Source organism: Aulonocara stuartgranti, assembly GCF_965226115.1.
Source record: "Aulonocara stuartgranti genome assembly, chromosome: 20".
NCBI lineage: Eukaryota > Metazoa > Chordata > Actinopteri > Cichliformes > Cichlidae > Aulonocara > Aulonocara stuartgranti.
In genome coordinates this window covers 5,379,327-5,400,433 of record NC_138956.1, presented here as the reverse complement: position 1 = coordinate 5,400,433, position 21,107 = coordinate 5,379,327, and the positions used below count along the sequence as shown (strand labels likewise).

The 21,107-nt window shown below is 41.3% G+C and overlaps 1 protein-coding gene across 8 annotated transcripts in view; it reads right to left on the bottom strand.

Moving 5' to 3' along the window:
* Positions 1–21,107, bottom strand: part of casz1 (castor zinc finger 1) — a 171,346-nt gene that overhangs the window by 66,800 nt on the left and 83,439 nt on the right. For 2 of the 8 annotated variants that reach the window (XM_082518221.1, XM_082518222.1), the window contains exon 1: positions 8,892–9,356. The exons of the other annotated variants lie outside the window; for them this stretch is intronic. In XM_082518221.1, the coding sequence (XP_082374347.1) occupies positions 8,892–8,940 (49 nt within the window). In that variant the 5' untranslated portion in view covers positions 8,941–9,356. Of the gene's footprint in view, positions 1–8,891; positions 9,357–21,107 lie in introns of those variants that run through there. 8 annotated transcript variants of the gene reach the window in all.

Here is a 21,107-nt window from a genome sequence, read left to right as displayed (position 1 = left end):
AAGAGAATGACTAATACAGAAACCAAAGCCAAAAGTAAGACACTTATCTCATGGGTTGACATTCATAGAGCCCATATTAATGCAGTCTGAGCTAAATGAATACAGCATAATTTACAGGTTATACATGCATTAGGTGCTGGAGGAAGGCAAGCTGTGTGAACAGCTGCAGGTGTGGGAGCAGCCAGGCTGAGGCTGAGTTTGGACAAGCATCACAGACACCAAATGGCACAATAGAGGAAACATAGGTTTCTATGTGCTGGTGACAATGATCTAAGATGTAGTTGGAGACTGACTCCACAGGGACATGGGGGGAAAATGCTTTTTGCTCAGCTCGCAGCATATATGCACAAACATTTGTTTCAAAGGGAAAATTTCAACCTTTTCTACCATCACTGATTATCTGGCAGGTAAGTGTAGCAGGTGATTACATAAATTACAGAGTTTAAAAAAATGTCATCCCTGATAACCTTTGTTCTAAGTTAATCATTGCAGCAAAAGAAAATTGCTTCTCTCCTCTTTTATATTTACCCAAACTCCCCCTCTTTCAGCGGGGTATTATTTTATTGGCTTGTTTTGCAAGCATTATAACTTTGCATTCTTCTCCCAAGGTCAGTTTCTACTGTGCCACAAGGACTATTTACACATGGGGCTTTTTCAGGTCAGTTCCATTGTATTTACATCAAATAATTTTTGATAAGGGATGTAAAAGACCTATAAACCCAACATCATAAACAGGAGAGGTGTAGCTGAAATAAGGACAAAAGATCAACGGCTGAATTTTTCCTTATCTTAGACACGTTGATATTTTTGAGTCAACTCTCGTCACTCCCTCACCAACCCCCGCTTCGCTCTCTCTCCCTCCGCTGAGTGGGAGCGTGGACTTGTTAGATTTAGTCCAATGGCTTCCCAGTGCGGCCAGCGAGCGAGCTCTTGTTTCATAGAGAAGCAGCTCCCCTGTTATCTCCCTAGCACTATAATCACTTAACAAAGACTTGGGCATTTGCACAAATTAAAACATCAATAATGCATAAGTGCTTTTCAGTTTTGAGCTATAGTGTCCCCGTATTGGGATGAAATACCCCCTCAGTCAGTGGAAAAACTTCTAGCTCGCCATCTTCCGTCGCACAAACGACTTAGAGAAGCCACAGTCCCGCTTTGAGCAACAGCCCCTCCTTTGCTTAAACTTGAGGCTAAAGCTGCGGCGAACAGTTGGGATCTGCTTTGGTAACGGGACAAAATGGCTGGGCTGAGTGGGACGCGGAAGTTGTTTTAAAGCGAGAGGCAGTAAGTGGTGGTGGTGCATCAATGCAAACAGGCAACACCCTTGAGTGGCGCAGCGTGGCATCCTTCCATAAACAACACCACCGCCATGTCTCCGACATTTATGATTTGTGGTCAGAATGGCAACGCAGGCCTGATTCTAATCCAAGTCTGCATGTTTGCCCTATCCTTACATGGCTAAATCTGCCCGACCTACTCTCTTATTTTCCCAGATGAAAACACCAGACGTTTCATATGGCTGTCAGGGAGCTTTGCTTAAAACAAGTTATATTAGAACATTACACTTGGACAAGGGAAGGGAAGGGCGGGAGCATCATGGGAAAGAAACTAAGTAACACTTTGTACCAGGATGCTGTTCGGGCTACTGTTTAATTTGAGAAGAAAACCTCCTTCATGTTTATCACTGCAGTTGCGACTCGGTTGCGCTGACTATGGAGGAGTTAAGTATCATTATTGGACTAGTAAATCCATGACCAGTACCATTCCAACACCAATTGAGGACGAGCCATTCTATACAGATGGCCTCAAGGACAATTAGCAGTAATGATTGGTTGCCACATAAATGAGGGGAATTCTATTTGCTGGTGCACTTGCGGATGATCACAGACCAAATGCCTCTGACAATAATATGGATGGCTGCTTTAGACTTACTTGTAAATGCTGGTTAAATATACAGCAGAGCCGGAAAAAAAAACAGTCGTTTCTGCGGCGTCTGACTGTCTCTCTAATATTGAAGTAATACACGGCAAAGGAAGGTTAAACTTCACCCGTTTTGCAGACTTCCCACTCTGATGAAAAATAAAGAGATGAGACAAAATAACACAGTGATCTAAAATATTATCTCTTCAATCATACCCTTTTCCCCCGATATCTTCATCCCCCCCTCGCCCCTCCCTTCTCTGTCAGTTAGTCTGGCAAACAATCCCCTTGTTAGCAAACTGTTAAGACAGCCGCTTGGTACACAAATTGCGCTCGACCAAGCGAATTTGTTTTGCAAGGGTGACCTGTTTAATCATCTCATTTTCTTTGGCGGACATTTATTCATCTGGTTTCCACGGTTACAGAGAACATTAAGGGGCTACAGTAATAAGGCTGGAGAGTCAAACAGGTAATAAAAAAATTAACGCCATTTTCCAGCAGCCGAGGACAGTGGGTGAAATGAATCAAGGGAGAGGGGAGAGGAGCAGCGGGGGGAGCGGGGGTGGGTGGGGTGAGTGTTGAAGAGGGAGGGAGGCGGGGGAGGGAGGCGGGGGAGGGGGGGGCTCCAATATTGTCCAAACAATAAGCCTTAGCGGTTATTTTACTCTGTAGATCAGGTGGTGCTGTTATGGACATGACACTTTGGGCACAGAGCAGGAGAGATAAAGCTTTTAACGTGGCCCTGCTCCTTTTTTTTATTGTCATTTAGCGATTACATATCAGAACAATTAAAAGTTAGCCCAAGATATCTATTAACTTTGCTCTTTTTTTATTTCTCCTGCGCTCGAGAGGCTAGATAATTTGCACTTTTGGCAGCGCAACGTGTCAATAACATGCAAGGGGACAGCATGACATTTAAAAGCCCTGGTGAGAAACGCTTCGCAGTCCTCCCGAGTTGAATGATGTTTTCTTCTATTGTCGTCTGAAAAAAACAAAGCAAAGCAAAACTGAGAAACGGCAGAAGAAAACAAGAAAACAACCTTGAAGATTATGGAGTTTATTGCTCTCAGACTGACAGTGATCTACACACAAATTGAGAGAGTCCAGTTTCTGGCCAAATATAGAAAATTCCGGTACAATAGGGGGAACAGGTGCTGAGGGCCCACAGAAAGTGACGAAGCCCAAGAGCTGGGTAGCTGCTGAATGCCAAATAAGGCAGTGAGACACGTTGCACCAAAGCACCAAACACCCTACTGTAATGTCATTTTCTAAGTCTGATGACTGTCAACAATTCTCCCTCTGACTGTATTCCCTATACGTGAGCGTGCTGCTTCGGACAGTTTCCCCACTTTAATAATAACCGAACAAGCGAAAACAGGCAACAATTTTTATGCATTACTCATTTCTCCACTCCTTCCAAAACTATTTCTAATTGACAGCACGGCTTTGGCACTCCTAAAATATGTACAAAACGTCTCAACCTAACCCTTCATCATTTAAATTGTCTGGTTTAACCTGTATTTGGGCATTTTGCGACTCTGCCAACACCCTTGTGAGAAACAAACCAAAATGAATTCTTTTCTTTGTTTGCTGTCGTGTTACTTGTATATACATTGTTGCCCGGGTGGCTCCGGTGCGACTGAGGTTGGGAGAGGGAAGCACGACTGCTGGCAGGCAACATCTCTCCGGAGAGGGAGGGGAAAAAAGAGATGTCAGCCGACCCGGTCTCGCACACGTGCGCGCGCGCACCACACACACAAACACACACAAACGTAGGATACGCACTCTAACATCAAACATACACCGCTCGCGTGTCACAAGGAGCGCTCTCCCCTCTTCGCTCCTCCCCGAGGCAGGAGCCTGGAGAAACACACTCTCGTCATACATGCAGGGTGAAATCCCCTGAAGGCGATACAGAATGGACAGAAAAAAGGCTAAGCTGTGACTACGGGACTGCCAACTGTTCTGCTAACAGCCTCTTAACAGGTGTGGACTCTAGAATCATGTAATCCTATCAAGTTACCCAGCAAAAAAAAAAGAAAAAGAAAGAAAGAAATCCGGCAAACTGCATACTCCTGAACTCCTCTCCCCCTCTCCTTCCCCCTCTCTTTCTGTTGTGACAGAAATGAACAGCTGGGCTTCAGATTTATCATGTACAGACAGTAATTATTGCTGGTGCTGCTTGCTACTGACCCAAGTGAATAGAATGTCACATGAAAACACACGCGCGCGCGCGCGCAGCAGAAGGGGAGCTGGATTCGAGGGGTGCCGGGTTGGGGACCGTGCGGAAGATGCGTCGGTGACACAAAAGACAGAGCAGGGCAGTGTTTAAACGTCACTACGCTTCTGTTTGCAGTCAATTATGGTTGAGGACAGGAGTATTGGCTGTGTAACCCAGCAGAGCAAACATTTTGTTGCTCGCAGTGAAGGTGACGGGAAAAAAAAAAGGTTCAATGTTTGTTCCTGTTTTGTTTGTTTTTTTCTTTTCTTTTCCTCCAATCAAAAATAAAATCAGAGATATCCCGGCAGGCCCAGAATTCCTGTCAAGAGAAAGGTGACAGAAAACTGAAACTGAGAGAACTGAGAGATAAACTCAACACTAAAAAGCAGCAGCAAGGTGTGAAGACCAATTTGTTTCAGCACCTACTATTCTCTATATGCTTTGCTTTTCCGTACATGTATGACTGACTAAACTTGCCAACAATTTTACTCAGTGGTAAATATATATATATATATGTAAAGGAAAACAATTGATACTGGCCTATGCAAAGTATTTCTTTTACTATCTCAAACCAGTCTGACCCCACCTGCTGTATGTATACCAGAGATAAGAGGGTGAGGAGATAGACAATTAATCTATTACCCATGTCAATCACTGTCCTTGTCATTAGATAGTTAACCCCACGTTTGCTGACTGCTTTCACACACATTCAGCTGGAAGTTGCGGTCCGCCACATTCCATGCCCACTAACCTACGTACGGCCTGCTTCACACCTTAAAGACCCCCTGCCACATTTAAAGGGATTAGTCACCACATTTTGTGCCGGCTTAATCTCTCTTTCAGCTGGCCTAATAAGTGCGCCCCGATAAGCGAAGCATGCAAATTCATTCATGGCCAGTGGAGACCATGCTTTCAGACAAATGCGCCAAAGTCTTGCACTCTGCTAATTACCTCTTCATTTTCCCCGTTTTCCCCTCTTATATAGCATATCAACAAGCAGAGATTATTCTACTCCCTCGCTTTGCATGAAATTATAATTTCATATGTAAGATTAGGGGGGGAAAAAGTTACTGGATGCATCTCTCCTGAATCTGCTGCGCACCAGAATACATGACACGGCACATTCAGCTGAGAGATAAAAAAAAAAGAAAAAAGATTTATTTTCTCCTGGTTATGATGATAAAAATGTGTGTGAGGGGGGGAAATATTAAAAACTATTTTTTTTCTTTTATGTGCTTTTCTAATTTACAGTATAATTTATAAGTGACTGCCTTCCATTTTGAGGGAACATAATTACGAAGGATATTTCAGGATTTCCACTACTCCTATTCTGAGTACAGCAGCTTCACAAACACGCAATATCCGTGACAATAAAAACTTAGCAAGTTATGTTTTAGATAATAAAGGCAATGAAGACCCAAGGTGCAACCTGTTTATCATTCTGGAATATTTCTTCACCAAGTATTAATTAGGCCATTACTCCAGATTGGTGACGGGGAGCTTTGAGGTTTTAATTAGGTGCTGGCCACTGCATGAGTGCACAGGAGTGAAGAAAGGGGGTGGTGATGCCACTTGCCTTACTCCTGGCCCATATCAAGTAGCCCTGAACACTTTGGCTACTGCGGCAAGATGCATAGCAGCCCACGTGCATCTGGAGTTTATTTGATCATTTGATCTCTGATGTTTCCTCTTCCTGTCGGTGAAGGCAAAAAAAAAAAAAAAAAAAAAGGCCAGTTGGTGTGATTTGTGTATTAAAAGATGGGGGTTAAGGTAATTATGGTGTTGGGTGGTTTGTGTCTGGTGACTGGGCACAGGCTCAATCAGGACTCAGCTGTCCCTCTCTTTTTCTTCACCCCCCCACCCTTACACACACACACACACACTCACACACACACCAGCGTGCACGTGCACACACACACTCACACACACACACACTTCCCTGCCCTTGTCTGCTGTCTGTGTCCCCCCTTCTCTACCCCTGCCACTCTGCTAAAACCAGGGATAACGCACACAGCCTCGCATAACATCAATCAAATACCGAGAGCGGACCATAAAACTACACAAACACTATACGCTGCCATTAACTACTGCATGTGACACTTTGTAAAATAGAGAAAATGAATTTGAAGATCTAAAAAGAATTAAAGGGTAAGGAAAAATAAAAGGGGTTTGTTGTTTTAAAGTTTTTTTTAAATAAACAGTAAAATGCTAAAATAAAATATCTTCATTTTTAACATTGAGAAGAAAACAAAACAGATGCCGTTTAAAAAAAACCCTAAACAACACACATCTATTTCTAAATTCAGTAGCAGAGAGTGAGGTCTCATTACATTCAAATAACATAAGTGAACAATAAGAAAAATCTCACATTTTGGTACAATTTTAAACATTTATTAAATAAATAAATGTGCAGAATGCGAGTGTTTTTCCTCGGTTGACAAGGCGATACTAATCACCTCGTTGCTGAGAAGCACTCTTCCCTGACAAGGCTCCTTAGAATACAAGGATCCCCCAGGAGAAATCGGCACGAAAGAGGTTAAAGACAATGACTCGCGTTTTTTCCCTCCAAACGTCTCCCTGTTAAATTTATTTCAAAACTCTGTTAATCTGCTGTACACAACATTTCCATTAGCATAGCCCGGCCCCCTAATAAAAATTCCAGCTAGTTTAATTAAAAAATGTAAATTTACTGTCATCCAAGGAGCTGCAGAAATAGGAGTGCAACAGCATATTTTATTGCTTAAGACATCAAATTGATTCGGGTTATTGCTAAATTGTGATAAAAGGTTATTGAGGGCCTTCAGACCTGGGCTTGTTTTTTTCTCCCTCATTTCATCCTAGTTTTGTGGAGGGCCGTAAACGATGGAGAGGGCCACAAAGGGTTAATGAGACGACTCAGTGAGGGAGAAGGCAATCAACATTATGACTCATAAGAGGGGAGAAAAACATTTTCCAAGCTGACGAAAAGTTTGAAATTAGGGTGTGTCACAATAACAGTTGAACTTGTTTGTTGTTATTTCAAACGATAATGCAGGACACCTTAAATAACCAGACATAATAACCGAGCTCTCTCCTGTCTGCCTCTCCTGAGTGTTTGTGAAACCCTGTGGTCACAGTGGTCTACTATACAGTCTGTCAGCGTTTTATTTGATAAGGCAAAAAACATCTTTAATTTACATTAATCCTGCGATGCACAAGTCAAAGCCGATGTCGTGCCAAAAGTGTCTGAAGTGCAACGCAGCGCCGTGAAAAAGGAGAAAAGAAAAAAAAAAAAGAAGAGGATGAAAATAAAAACAGACATAACTGACAAACATATTAAAAATAACAGCCTCGTGCAAAGCTCGCTCGAAATATGACTTGCGTAGTTTTTTTTTTTCAGGGAATATTTTAAAAAAAGACCAAAAAAAGAATAAATATATTTTCACGGTAACCTTTCTGTAATTTACAACACTGACATCAGTTTAAAAATACCCTACTCAAAAAAAAAATACCACAACGTCTGCTAAATATTTTCACACCAAGTGAGTTTAAAATAAGGCATTTTAAAAATAGGGTCGATAAGACTGATCAAAGAGGACCGATTAAGTCTAAAAGAACTTGATGTACAGTTACCGAGCAGTAACATGTATATGTGGTAATAATGAAATATACTGAGAGTATTATTACACACACACACACACACACACACACACACACACACACACACACACAATGAAAGGAAGACACCACTTGGTGTGCAAGCGAATGGAAAACACACGAGAACACACTGCACGCGCAAAACAGAAAGAACTAAATGTGACCATAAAATGTGACTTCTTTTAAATCCCACTAAAAAAAACCCGTCTTATAAGTGGTGAGGAGAGTGACGCTTACACGTATAATCCAGTTACAACACAACAAGTTTATCTTTCTAAAAGTACGCACAGAATCACTGATGTTAACCTGGCAGCTACAGGTTTTTATAAAAAAAACCTGCCTCACAGGTGTGTGTGTGTGTATAGAAAGGGAAATGAATCAGAATCATCGTATGAAAGCACTCAAACGAATGGATCGTTTGGTTACAGTTTTACCTCACCTCTAATGCTTTTAATTTATCTGTTTAATGCATGAAAATAGCCTGTGCACTGTATGTACACTATTTAGAAGTACCTGGCAAGGTGTTAACACTGCTGCTGTTCCCTTTACATGTGGAAAACATAAGCAACACAACAGTTTGTTTGCTTTGTCCCCTTAGCAACAAACCCTTAGGCCATTCAGGTTACCCTAATGGCATTGCCAGCTCCTGCGTGTGTGCCAAACCAATATCTTTATTTCTAGACTCAAACTGTGACTTATCAAAATAAGAAAAAAAAGTATAGCTGAAAGAAAGAACTAATAAGCAAGAGAAGAAGAAACAAAAACAGGCTGACAGGGAGTTGTGCCGCTCTCTAGAAGAGAGACGTACTCTGTCAAGAGAAAATGAAACTTGCTGTGTGAACTTTCCTCACATGTGTACTGAATGTAACACAGTGTCATGAAGCGTGTGCTGAGGAAACAGGCAATCATATTTGATACTGCAGTCACCTTTGGGCACTGTCAAAGAGCTATAAATAATGGTGTCGCAACACTTGGGTATACGTACGAGCTGGCACATAGTTTAATCATGAACAACTTCCCCTCTCTGTATATTTAGTCAGAGATAAAGGCACACCTTAAACTGTCAGCTAATAAAACACATCTGACAAAGACAGAAAAGAAGAAGAGTACTCACCATATTCAGGGAAGTCGAAGTTAAATCCTCTCAGACATGTAACTTTCATAATATTACTCAACTCTGTTAGAAAGTCATTCGAATGTTGGTTGTTGGAGGGGGGGAATACAGCGGAAAAGTAACTAGATTAAAAAAAAAAAAAAGAGGCTTCCTTCAATCAAGCACTAAACTCCTTGACATGTAATCTGTCAATAGTTTGTTGCTGAGATAATGCCGGCTGCCACGAGCGGATTTGATTGGCAGCTTAGGGTCTGGCCCCTCCTTCCTGTGGTTTGACGGTGATGGGGGGGTTAGGTGAAAGAATATGGAGCCTCCCCCTTCCCTGCTCTGTCTCTCTCTCTCTGTGGCGCTCTCTCTCTGCCTCTCGTGCGCTGCCTCCCTCTCTTGCTTTGCTCCCGTACACACACACACACACAGACAAAGCTGTTGGTGATGTTGTCTGAATAGGCTGATAGGAAATTATGGCAGAGGAACCGGAGCAGTTTTTTTTCTCCCTCCCTCAGTGGGCTGGCCTTTCCATCTTTGTGGTCTTCTAGCCTTTCAACTCTCTTGGGTGGAGCCTCCACTGCCTCTATTCAAATGAGCGAAGGGGGGGCACACAACACTTAAAAAAAAAGAAAAAGAAAAAGGGCTTTCTAGAGAATAAGAGTATACGTTTATTAAAACATATTATACTTTGAGGCTAATTATTTAAATCCAATGCAGTGTGACTACATGTAAAAGCTGCTTTTAAACACATATTTAATTAGCGTTCTATATATAAAGTACAACTACAGTAAGTGGAAGAATATTTCCACAATTTTGTCCTCACTTATTAAATCATAGACTATATGTTTGATGTGTACATAGTCAAAGGGCAGGATAAAGCCAGGCACATTACTATTTGGTAAATATGCTTGTCCTCATGTCTATCACAGAAGCGTTAAGCTTAGAAAAAGATTTCACAAAATACATTTTCCAGCCCTTTAGCTTAAAGCGAATAACTCTTTCCCTCCCTCACAATATAGCAATCCTCTCCATTTCAGCCCTGCATGGTATACTTTCTTTGCTTCTCTCTCTGTCTCTCACTCAGAGCACTCTGGTTCTCCTTCCCTCCCTCTGATAAGCTATCAGTTTTCATTGTAATTTCAGGTGAAATGATAAACGACGGCCGTTACCAGGTGACAATGAATACTTTATAAGACAAACCCTTTATTTGCCTGGCAGTTTCTTCCGCAGCAGCATGCAAAGCGCCTCGGGACCATTTGTACATAATGCCCATATACTGTAAACATGGTGGTGTGTCAAGAATGTGGAATTTACAGAGCGACACAAAATAACAAGAAAGTCTCAACTTTCAAAGGTAACTGGATATTCCTGTTTTCCACGGCAGGTTTACTCTGAATAAAGGTGTTGTATAACTAGCATTTACTGGACACAGAAAAGAGGAAATGAATAACTTTATGGCTTTGGACCATAATACAATAATACATAGGTCGGGCTTCAGTTCCTGAGTGCTGTTAGTCTGAAGTATGTACATAAAACTGGTTTTGGTTGATTCTGAAATTATGATGACTCATCCTGGCTAATAATGGAAAAAAATAAGGCTTTGTCTCCTCCTTCCTAACCCACATAAAGGAAAATGACCTTAAAAGAGTTTCTATCAAAAGGTTCCACCCTCGATTTAACTTTGTACTGTAAATACTACTTTTATTAGCCCGGGATCTAATGAAATCGAATTGTTTTTGTTGTGCACGACCTGACTTGGCGACCGCTCTTTTGTTCTGTTGCTGGATAAAAATCTTTTGTGTCAGTCTCCGTACAAATAAATAAATATATATGTTGTTAATGGATTTGTGGCCCGTGTGAATTGCTAGATTGAAACCTGAAAATATAATAGTTACTAAAAATGATCGCATGCCACTGATGTGGTAAAAATTTTTGAAGTGGTGAGAACATCTGCCTGGCTCTAATGCTGTGATGCTTTTTGTCTCACATAGGTGGAGCATAACAATAAAAACTTCCACAGTATCTCAAAAACTTGATATCAAGGGGGCGAGTGCAGGGTGAATTCTATTCATGTAACAATGTCCACAGGAGGCAGGGTCTGTCGTCCATGCATTACAGCCTTCTGGACCCTCGAGCTGCCATCTTTGGGGGCGAAACCATTACTTTTCAAAAGGAGCTGTGGGGCTTTTCGTTTGATGTGGCGTGAGGGTATTGTATGGTGCATGCGGGAGAATGTTGAGGGCAAGGTGGAGTGTGTATGCGTGTGAGCGTGTGTGCGCGCGCTCCTATGCATGTGACATGGTAGGGGTACATCAGTCAAAGGGCCGCTGGGGCCAGACGTTTGGCTGCCCCTGACCGTGCGCTCCAGGAGGGGCTGGTCTGGTGCAGGGCCCACTCCGAGTCCTCCATTCCCCAGGACAAAAGCTATTGCCCAGTTGAAAGATGTGAATTCAGCGGCTTTTGTGCCCAAAGCCCAGAGACATGCCGAGTGAGAAATCTGACCTTTGCCGAAAGTCAGATTGTGTTTTTGAACCCCTCTTGCTGTCTCTGGCAATTCGGGGGGCAAAAAAGTGACTGAGCGAATAGGCTGGAGTGGGTGTGAGCCGGCGTGGGGTATTGGGGTCTGTCATGACGGGTGGAGTGCACAGGTGGGGGTGTGAGAGACAGAAGGAGCAACAGTCCGGCGTGAACCTCTCCGACTCTGCGTCTTAAAGTTTGAACACAACAAATTAAAAACGGTTTGTTTTTCAGCAGACAATGAAGCAAGTTTATTCCTGATACTCACTGTCATGTTGTTGAAAATTGGCAGGAAATTGAACGTGTAAAAGCTTAATTCTGAAGCAGAGGCTTTTCAACAAGAGTTCACCTCAGTGTTCCTCGAGGTTGTCTATGATGTGGAATATTATTCCCTCTCACGTCTGTTTATATTGCATTATATATTTATTTTTTAAGCGGAGAAGGAGCGGAATATTAAACTTACACGCAGATGCAGCCACAACAGCGATGATCGCAACACACCACATTTTGATGATCATCATTTGCATGACTCATGACGATGATTCCTTCGAAACTCATTTGATTTTCATAATTGCTGTGTAGCTGTATATGCGTTGACATACATACGCTAGGAAAAGCGCAATGAAAATCTCATTAAAGGTACATACTTGAAAGCAATTAACGTGTATAAAGTAGAAGGTATATTTGGGGCGCTGATATTACATGAATCACGATATAGCATGTTGCTTGGCGGCACTGTGTTGAGAGCAGAGATTCGGTAGATAGAATAGGCCTATGTTTTTCAGTCATACATTTTTCTTGACACTGCTTTCATCCCCCGGCCGTAATCATCATATCTCCCCCATTGCTCTCCCGGATGCAGACATCCATAATGCAATCTTCCTAATTTTGATCCCTCGCAATCTGGTTTTAAAAGGGAGGAGAAAAAAAAGGGACATATTTCTGAAGGCTCGCTCGGTAATCATTTTAGACAGATAGCCTTTCCCATCGCAGATGAGCAAATATTTGTAAACCAGCTATCTAATGGAAAATTATAGTGAAATTAGAGTGAAATTCATGACAGTGAAATCCGATTATCTGTAATTCTATTATGCCATCTTAGCCCACACAGCATATTTTTGTAGAGTTTTTTCCATAAATACCTATGCCAGGGGTCTTGCTAATCAAATAAAATTGAAATTCATCTTCCCATTAAATTCAATTAGTTGCAATTTCTAAAGCCTAACAAAGATTTTAATTACTAAATTATAAAATTCTCCCTAGCCAAATTGGGGAGAGAAAAAGTGCATCCCCTGCATCTGAAAAACAAACCCATGAAAGGAAATTGTTGATCAAAAAAGATATCCAGGGGAAAATAACATTAGGGAGAGCACTGGGGCCCTTATTCAGCGAGTCTGGGTGGGGAGTGACGTGTGCCAAACGCTAGGCTCCTGGGCTGGAGGAAATGAACTTAGCTGAGGTTCTCTTTGTCTCTAAATGTCTGCCCTCAGAGTTATTATGCTGTAATTGACTAATTGACACCTTAATTTCATTTATGGGGCTCCTGTGTTCATAAAGCAACCTCTGGGTGGGGCAGTGGTCTTGAGCGGAAGCAAGGAAGTCAACATCCAGGACACCAGGTAGGGCCTTAGGCCTTCGGTTCTGTCCTCGGCAGATGATGATTATGTATTTGATAATGAAATGGTCAGGAAGAACACACTGACTTAGTGGAGGCTTAAAGAGGAGCATCTTACTCGTATGTTTAAATCCCTCTGATGCATGCTGATGTGTTATAATCATGCACGCCCAGCCTTACAATCTGTCACTGCAGACACAAACGACCTCCTTGAGGGTCAAAGGAGTTTATTTTTAGGAAGCGAGGTTCTTAAACTTCACAGGTAAACACAGCTGCATGTTGCGTTGTTAGATTTTAAAAACAACTTAAGCCAGGAGTTACTCCTGGTAACGTGGAGCGGAGGGGGGAGTGCTAACAGGACAGCTCTGGGGTCTGGGGGTCAGCTAGCAGGTCCATTTCCCAGCCCTCCCCTGCTCCTCACCAGTGGGCCACTAAAATAACAGCTCAGCACCCACTGCAGACTACAAAGCTCCATCTGAAAAGGCACCTGCTGCTGTTATTCACTTTAGCCCTTTTGGCAGCTCACTCTCTCTGTTTAAAGGACACGTAGAAGAGAAAGAGTCACTGGGAAATGATGAATTATTTAAGTATGATGTCTAATTGTTTCAAGGCAGACATCTTGTTTCTGGAAGGTAAAGCTTGGGGGTGGGTGTACACACGAAGGGAGGACTCTTTGCGAAGAGGTCTGTCGACTGTGGATTGCAGACAGTCTCGCACTTGAAGAGGCTGCGTAAATATGACCAAACTGAAACTTTAATCTGCTTTTTCCCCACCCAAGCTGGCTGGGTATTACAGATAATCTTTTTTGTGTGTCATATGGTGGGAGATATAGATGGAGCTAATTTTTTAGAGACAAATCTGATATTTGTCAACTGGTTGAAAAAAACCTGGGGATTTTCTCCTAATCCTCCCTTGGATGTGAAGGCGCGTTAACAGCAAAATGCAGATGGTGTTTTGTGCACGGAGAGTACCCAGCACTCGGCGCGGTGCATACGGAAAGGCGCAGCTAGCCTCGCTAGGGCTCAGCACAACCTGCAGATAGCGAACTCCCCCCCCCCCCCCCCCCCAAACCTCCCCCCACCCACCAGTCAATTAACAAGCCACTTGTGAAAGCAAAGGCATGTTAGTTTATTCCAAAGTGCGAACTTTGCAAAATACATTTCTTGGTTGTTTCTCTTTACTTTTTGTTTCCTTGCTGACATAACATCCTTACTTCTAGGCTGTGTTCATCAAATATTCAGTTGCAACTCAATTCCAATAAGGAAAAGAAAACAAATTATAAATAAAAAGGAGGCATAAATCTTTCAGGATCCTAATTCTAACTTTCCCTTGGAGTGTTTCTGTCTTTATTTTGTCACATTAAGCAGTTTTGCTTTCCGTTCCCACTGCTAGGCGTGGCTCATTTTAGACTGGTGGAAAGACTCTTTTATTCTTCTGTTCTCTTGTTTTGGAACACTGCGCATTTTGTGGTGTCACTTCTTTTATGCACAATTATCACTTGTGTAACTTCTGGTTTTGTTTTTATGAGAGATAGAACAATAAAACCTATGTGGCGTTCCTTTTTTGGTCACTGAGGGACTGTTGTAAGTCTGCACTCACCCCGTCAAGTATAGCTCCAGCGTTACTACAACCAACCACCACAGTGATGCAAAGCTGTGCCGACTGCCTTATCTTATCCAGTATTTTGGGAAGATATTTGCTCTGGTCATTTTAGCACCAGAATGCAACATGGCAGAGCACTCTGGATGCATTCTTTAACTGCTTTGTGGCTCCGCATTACATTTGACATTGCATTGATAGTCTTTCAGAGGCCTTTAACACGCATCTTATCTTGCAGCACGACCTAGTGCCAAAGAAACTAAACAACTTAGAAACCTTACCTGAGAGGAACATATGGTGTATGCGCTGAAATCCAGTACACCTCATTATTGTTTAGAGAGGTTTAAGGGTGTGTATTCCTGAACCAGTTTTCTGAATATATAGCTATGAGTAGTAAGGTTGGCGGCCAGGGACACAGCAGAGGAATATTTGGAGGACAACAAATGGTTAAAATATATGCAAAAGGGAAAAACCTCTGACAATCTTAAACTTTAACTAAATACTTACTTTAGGTGAACAGTTTCTTCCATTCAAGTCCCACACAAAAGGTTTGCATCTTCACTTTTCCAAAAAGTAAACTGCTCATTTTTATGAATGTGCTTCACCTTTGGGATTCATGAATATTGGCATCTTTCATATTTAAATTAAGCGAAAGCTTACAAGCTTACAAATAACTGAAATTTGTATTAAGCTGCCCCTTGTTCTTTCATTCATTTAAACGTGAGACAGGAGCACAAAAGCTTCAAAATTTAAACGCAGCAGGCCAGGAAGTTATATTAACCTGCGCCGTATGTGTTTGTTCCACACAAGATGAAGCTGTTTTTTATTGATTAGTCCGGCTACAGAATAAAAAAGGATGACATTATACGCACTATGAAATTCAGCATTTTTTTAACCTTCAGCAATGCTTGTCATTCCCTTGTAAAATAAATATATAAAAACACCAGGAGAAGGGGAGAAGGGTGGAAAAAAATGAAGAAGGAAAAAAAATCACTAAAGCTCTTTTGCTGTAATTGGCTGAATAGCAAGGGCAGCAGAAAATTTACAGGCAGACAACAGTGTGAAGGGGACTCGGTCACAATGCAAAACTAAGCCCTCAGCACCAGCGAGGGAGTAAGCAAGCCAGAGAGTCAACTGAGTGTCTAGGTGCCTGTCAAGCGTATCTTAACTACCACGAAGCACTTGTCTCTCCCTAGCTTTGGCGTTAAGCTGCAGATCACAGTCCATTTTCTGGACAAGTTAAGTAAATAACCCAAGCAAGCATGCAGAAGACAGTGACAGGGAAAGAGAAATCCCCCAAAGTCACAGTGGTGACACTCTACTAAATCCAATCAAACTGAGGAGAGAGAGGGAGAGACACACACATGGGGAGAGCGAGAGAGAGGGAAGGAGGGAGGAAGATATCCTCTTTGGTGCCTGTGTGTGTCCAACAGCATTGATGCAATAACACCTCATTCAGTGTTTAGCCCTTCTCAAAGGACAGGCAGGGATAACACTTTAAACCCTGTGGCTTTATCTCCTGCAGATTTTCCATAAAATGCCAAGCCAGGGAGCCGGGGCCATGTGACAACCATGTAGGTCAGGGCAGATGGGGGGTAGAGAGTGTGGGAGGTGAAGGGAGAGAGAAAGAGTGGGGGAGGATGGGAGTTTTCTAATGGAACTGTTGAAAATAGCTTGCAGTAACCAGATTAGATCAATTAAGGATCTGTTTGTAGCTGTCGCTGCATACAGCAAAACTGAGGCTTTAAACACGTAAACACAGAGCAACCAAAACACCAAGCAGGAGAAATAATGTCCACATTGTCCACTTTATTGGAGGGGAGTTGATATGTTTTTGTGAATGAGCCAGGTTAAGGTATGTGAATAAGCAGGCCAATTCTTTTTGCAAGGGCAGCTCATAGAAAGGGCTTCCACGCTGGGATAAACTGTGCCTTTGAAATTCTCCACATATCTTCGCCACAAATTAACAAACGGGAGTGCAACAGGTAAGACAGAAATAAGCCACTTTCTCCCATGCGGTAAATGTTTTCTGCGCGAGCGGTTGACCACGTTCTGTGGTCAGGTGTAGTTTTTTTTATTTTAGTTTTTAAATTTGAAAAGTCCTAATTGATTCAGAAAACTTAACAACCTTGTCCTCTTTACAATAGTCAGCAATTAGACAGCTCTGTCTGACCAATGAACTGAAATACATTTCTCAAGTTTTACAATTTGTTATATCTGTGGATAAAGTCTATCTCTGTGCAACGGGCTGGTGATAATGGAAATTAACAGTGATCACTGAGCATAACTAGATCTGTTATGTAACCTCTACACACCACTCAACCCACTTATCACAGCTTCTGCAAAACACCTGGTTTACACTAAGATATGTATTATTTTGCGAACGCCGTGCGAGGCTAAGGATGTGCGATAACAATAGCCTTGGAAGAAACAAGCTCTCGTGCTTATCAAACACACCTGCAGGCAGGTATCCCTGACCTTACAGCCGGTTTGCAAATTCAATACGTTCTACATCTTGACTCAAAATCTTGGTTTCTGTGGAAACATTTTCTGGTGAACAGCCTGATCGTTATCCATGACATTTTCAGAATACAGAGATATGTCAATATTCTGAAGCTCACGGGTTTGTATAATTGAACTGGGGGGGGGACTTTAGTTTTCATATGCCAAGGGCACAGAGGTTCCCAGTGGAATACCAGTGATGCCTGATGGAATACAAAAAATGGACTGGGATTATGCTTTGTGCTACTGACTGACCTTGACTTATGTTTTGACCCACATCCACACTCAATCACATGATTCTGTTTTGATCAATATAACTCAGGTGGGATGCACCAAAAGATGTGGCCAAATAGTGACTGTATCCCCTCTGAATATCTGCGTGTCTACACTTGTCCCGAGCACCACTGGCTAGCTTTGTATAAGCTGGCCTCAATCAAGCTCAAAGGCACCATCCCTGTGAAAATAGTATTGATCATAACGAGCATCTATTCATGCATAAGAGCTTGTTTCAATTGATTTTTCCTATTTGAGCTGAAAAACATAATAGAGTTGATATGAATTACAGGGTGTTTTGCTTCAGTTCATCAACACAGCCCAAATAATACTTGCCGTTACCAGGGAAACATGATAACAGTTTTTGTCTGTTTTTCAACAATCAATTACTTTAATGCATTTATGCTGATATTTACACAGAAGCAAACAACACTCTGTATAAGTCAGCAACACAACAACTAGGCTGTTTGTGCGATAAACATATGGGGGACGTGAATGGTAGATGATCAACAACATTTCATTCCACTGCAAGAAAAAAATTATATCTTTGCTTACCACTAATGTTCAGCTACACGCAGCATAATACCGGCTGTTGACTAAATGCAGGTTACTGTCATGCTTTTGTTCTGCAACACTCCATCAAGTGTGGTGGCCTTTGCAGGTATAATATTCAGAATAAATACAATAAGTTGTAATAAGCTACATAAAATAACTTGTTCAGCAAAAGTTTCTGCGCACTCCAAACTCTCCCAGTTGTCACGTTATGCTCTAAGATTTGCTGTCGCTAATTCCCAAGCTCAAGGCTGATCAGTGTTATTCTACTGACACTTCCCCTAAAGCCTTCTGACATTAAGCCTTTATAAGACAGTTATGGGTATTACATTGGTCTTGCAACATAAACTACTTTTTATTCCTTTACCATAGCGTTTAAATAAAATAGCTAAAGCAACAGATTAAACTCAATAGGCCAACAGGCTACCTCCATCCTTGTTAACAAGCAATTATTGTACTGTTATCCTTGGAGTGTCTTCTGTAGGTTTTAGGCTTGGGGCCTTAATATTATTAAAATAGCCTAGGTGCAGTTTCATACAAGGAATACAATGATGTCCATTTACATTTATCTCACTGTCCCTGCCCAAATTTTTATCTATATCATTCTGAGCCAGATAAGACAGATAATAATATCACAATATGGAAAGATTTGCCCTGGATAGTTCGAAGGAAAAGAAAACAGGGAAAATCAACTTACACCCCCACTGCACAACCAAAACAGCCTATTGTAAAGCAGGTAAAGAGATTAAAGTCTGTGTTAAATCACAGGGTTACCTTGGGACAAAAGCTTGGCTGTGCTGACCCATCAACATGAAACTTTAAAATTAAAACATAAAAATAGGATTACATTTTTTTTAATGCAGGGTTAGGGTCCTCATTTTAATTCACTGTCAGTCTAACAAAACTCCCGAATAAACAATCACTAAGTAATGCAACTTGATATTGTATAATTGCATGTTTTAGCATTTATTTTTATAGTATTTTTTCAAATATCTCTGGCACCTTGTATATAGAAATACAAAGATAAAAACAATTTAATATCAAAATGAAAGATATATTTTTAAAAATCAATAAAATGAGTTGTGTAAATACAAAAATTTTATTTAAATGAAGGCATTTCATTTAAATACAATGAATTTAAATACAAGCCCGACTCATGCGGATGCTTTTTAGGCTTCAGTGCTCTCGCTTCTCATTCACTTTGAATGGTGTCACGTCACACATTGCTGAACTGAATAATGACAATAATGATGCGTTACTTTGCTTGTGCTGCTTGCACTGAAAGTTGAGAGAAATTCTACTTCTGAAGTCAGGCGTCGACGAATGAAAAAAATGGCAGTGCAGCCGATAGCCAATGAAATCATGGAGCGACGTCGCTGGTTCAGGCAGCTAGCTTTGCTAATGCTACCTGCTAAGTGAGGCTTGGCTAGCTTGCCTCAACGTGTGATTAATGCCATGGTGACCCCATAATGCTTTGAAACCAACTCTATTTGGACTGATTCTTCCAAATGTCTGCCTGTTTTTCTCGAGTTATTAGTGAATAATTTGCCTTCAATAACGTGTTAATTTCTCTTCAACTGTAGCAAGTTGAAAACTTAGCAGTGCTCAACAATAGGCACTTGTATTACTTTTGCTATAGTTTGGCAGAAGAATCATCCACTCATCATCTATGCAAACCATTCTGTGGCAGTGCATACACTCAAAGAGCTGCCATTGGTTCAACGCACCAAAGTGTCATCTTAAAAAACATTTTGTGACACTTTGTTGAGGTAAAACACCGTCCTGGTTCATTATCGCTACAGTTAGAGGAGCTACCTGAGGAAAGCCAACAGTGACACAGTAAATCTGATGAGAAGATAGAAGCAACTTGGCTAGAAAGAGCAGCAAAAATGTGTAATTGTTTTGAAATCCTAAAAATAAATTGAATGTACTAAATACTTAAGCTGACTGTTATGCTACCTGGCTAGTTAGCAATAACTGTCATGTCATTCAGTTTCTCAATGTAATGGTGAGTCCCAGTCAGAAACACGCTATCACTGGAGTTGTGACATCAGAGTTCCGAGATATCTGGAACCAGCACAAAATTTGTCGTGCTATTTATGCCACAATTAAATTTTTTCCAGATTTAGACAGTAAGCCTATAAGAGATGGAGATTTCTAAGAAAAGTCAGGACTGCTGAAAGCCATTCACAGTGACAGTCACTCTGATTTTTGGGTCCACATTACTGTTTCTCAATGACAAACAACAGTGTTCACACACCAAGTGACCCTCCAATTCCAACATATAATTGCTCTGTTAGGAACATTGTGCATATAGTTGGACAACAGGATCCCAACAGGAAGGCGAACTTTGAAACTCCCAGTGCTTTACATAATGGTGAGCCCAACTATAACCTTGTAATTTTGTTAATTTGCGATAATTTTATGATAATGTCGAGTCATACCCCACCACTTATCCTATTTCTTGCGGGCAAAAATAAAACTCTTTTGCTAAGGTGTTTTTCTGAGACATTAAAAAAAACTGCGTTTTTAAAAATTATTTTCACACTAACAAATGATAAAACTGTGTTTAAGTGAATCTAAAGTCTATTGCGTGAGTCTTTAGACACAAGTAATTTTCATTAAGCCAAGACATTTTTACCTCCTGCAAAACAAACACTGGCAGCAGCCTTCCTAACCTCTTTAACTAGTTAAAAACAAGCGTACTTCACTTATTGACAAAGTTTCTTAAAGCTTAAAAGTCTTACTCTATCCAGGTCTTTGGGCTGAAAATAATATGACGCTCCATCTTTCAAAGATGTACTTTTCCTAAAGCATTGTTGATTGCCCTGTGTCCATTACTTGGAAGGATTATGATAATATTCCACATTGTGCTCGGCGTGATGCACAGGAAATTCAATACTCAAAAGGTTAATGCAATCAATTAGGATGACAAAGGAGTAAAGTAAAACCCTCCTGCTCGTGGAAAAAAGAGACAGGAGAAGAGTGGGGGAGAAAAGGTATTGAAAGCTTGAATGGATCCAGAGAGAAAAGAGGCACTTGAAACGGCAGAAAAATGGCATTTATTCAACGTGTATCGTCCAAGGCCAACTAAATGAAACACACACAAAGTGTATACAAAAAGAAAGAAAAAATAGCTCTCAGATTGTGAATTGCATCATCCAGCACTC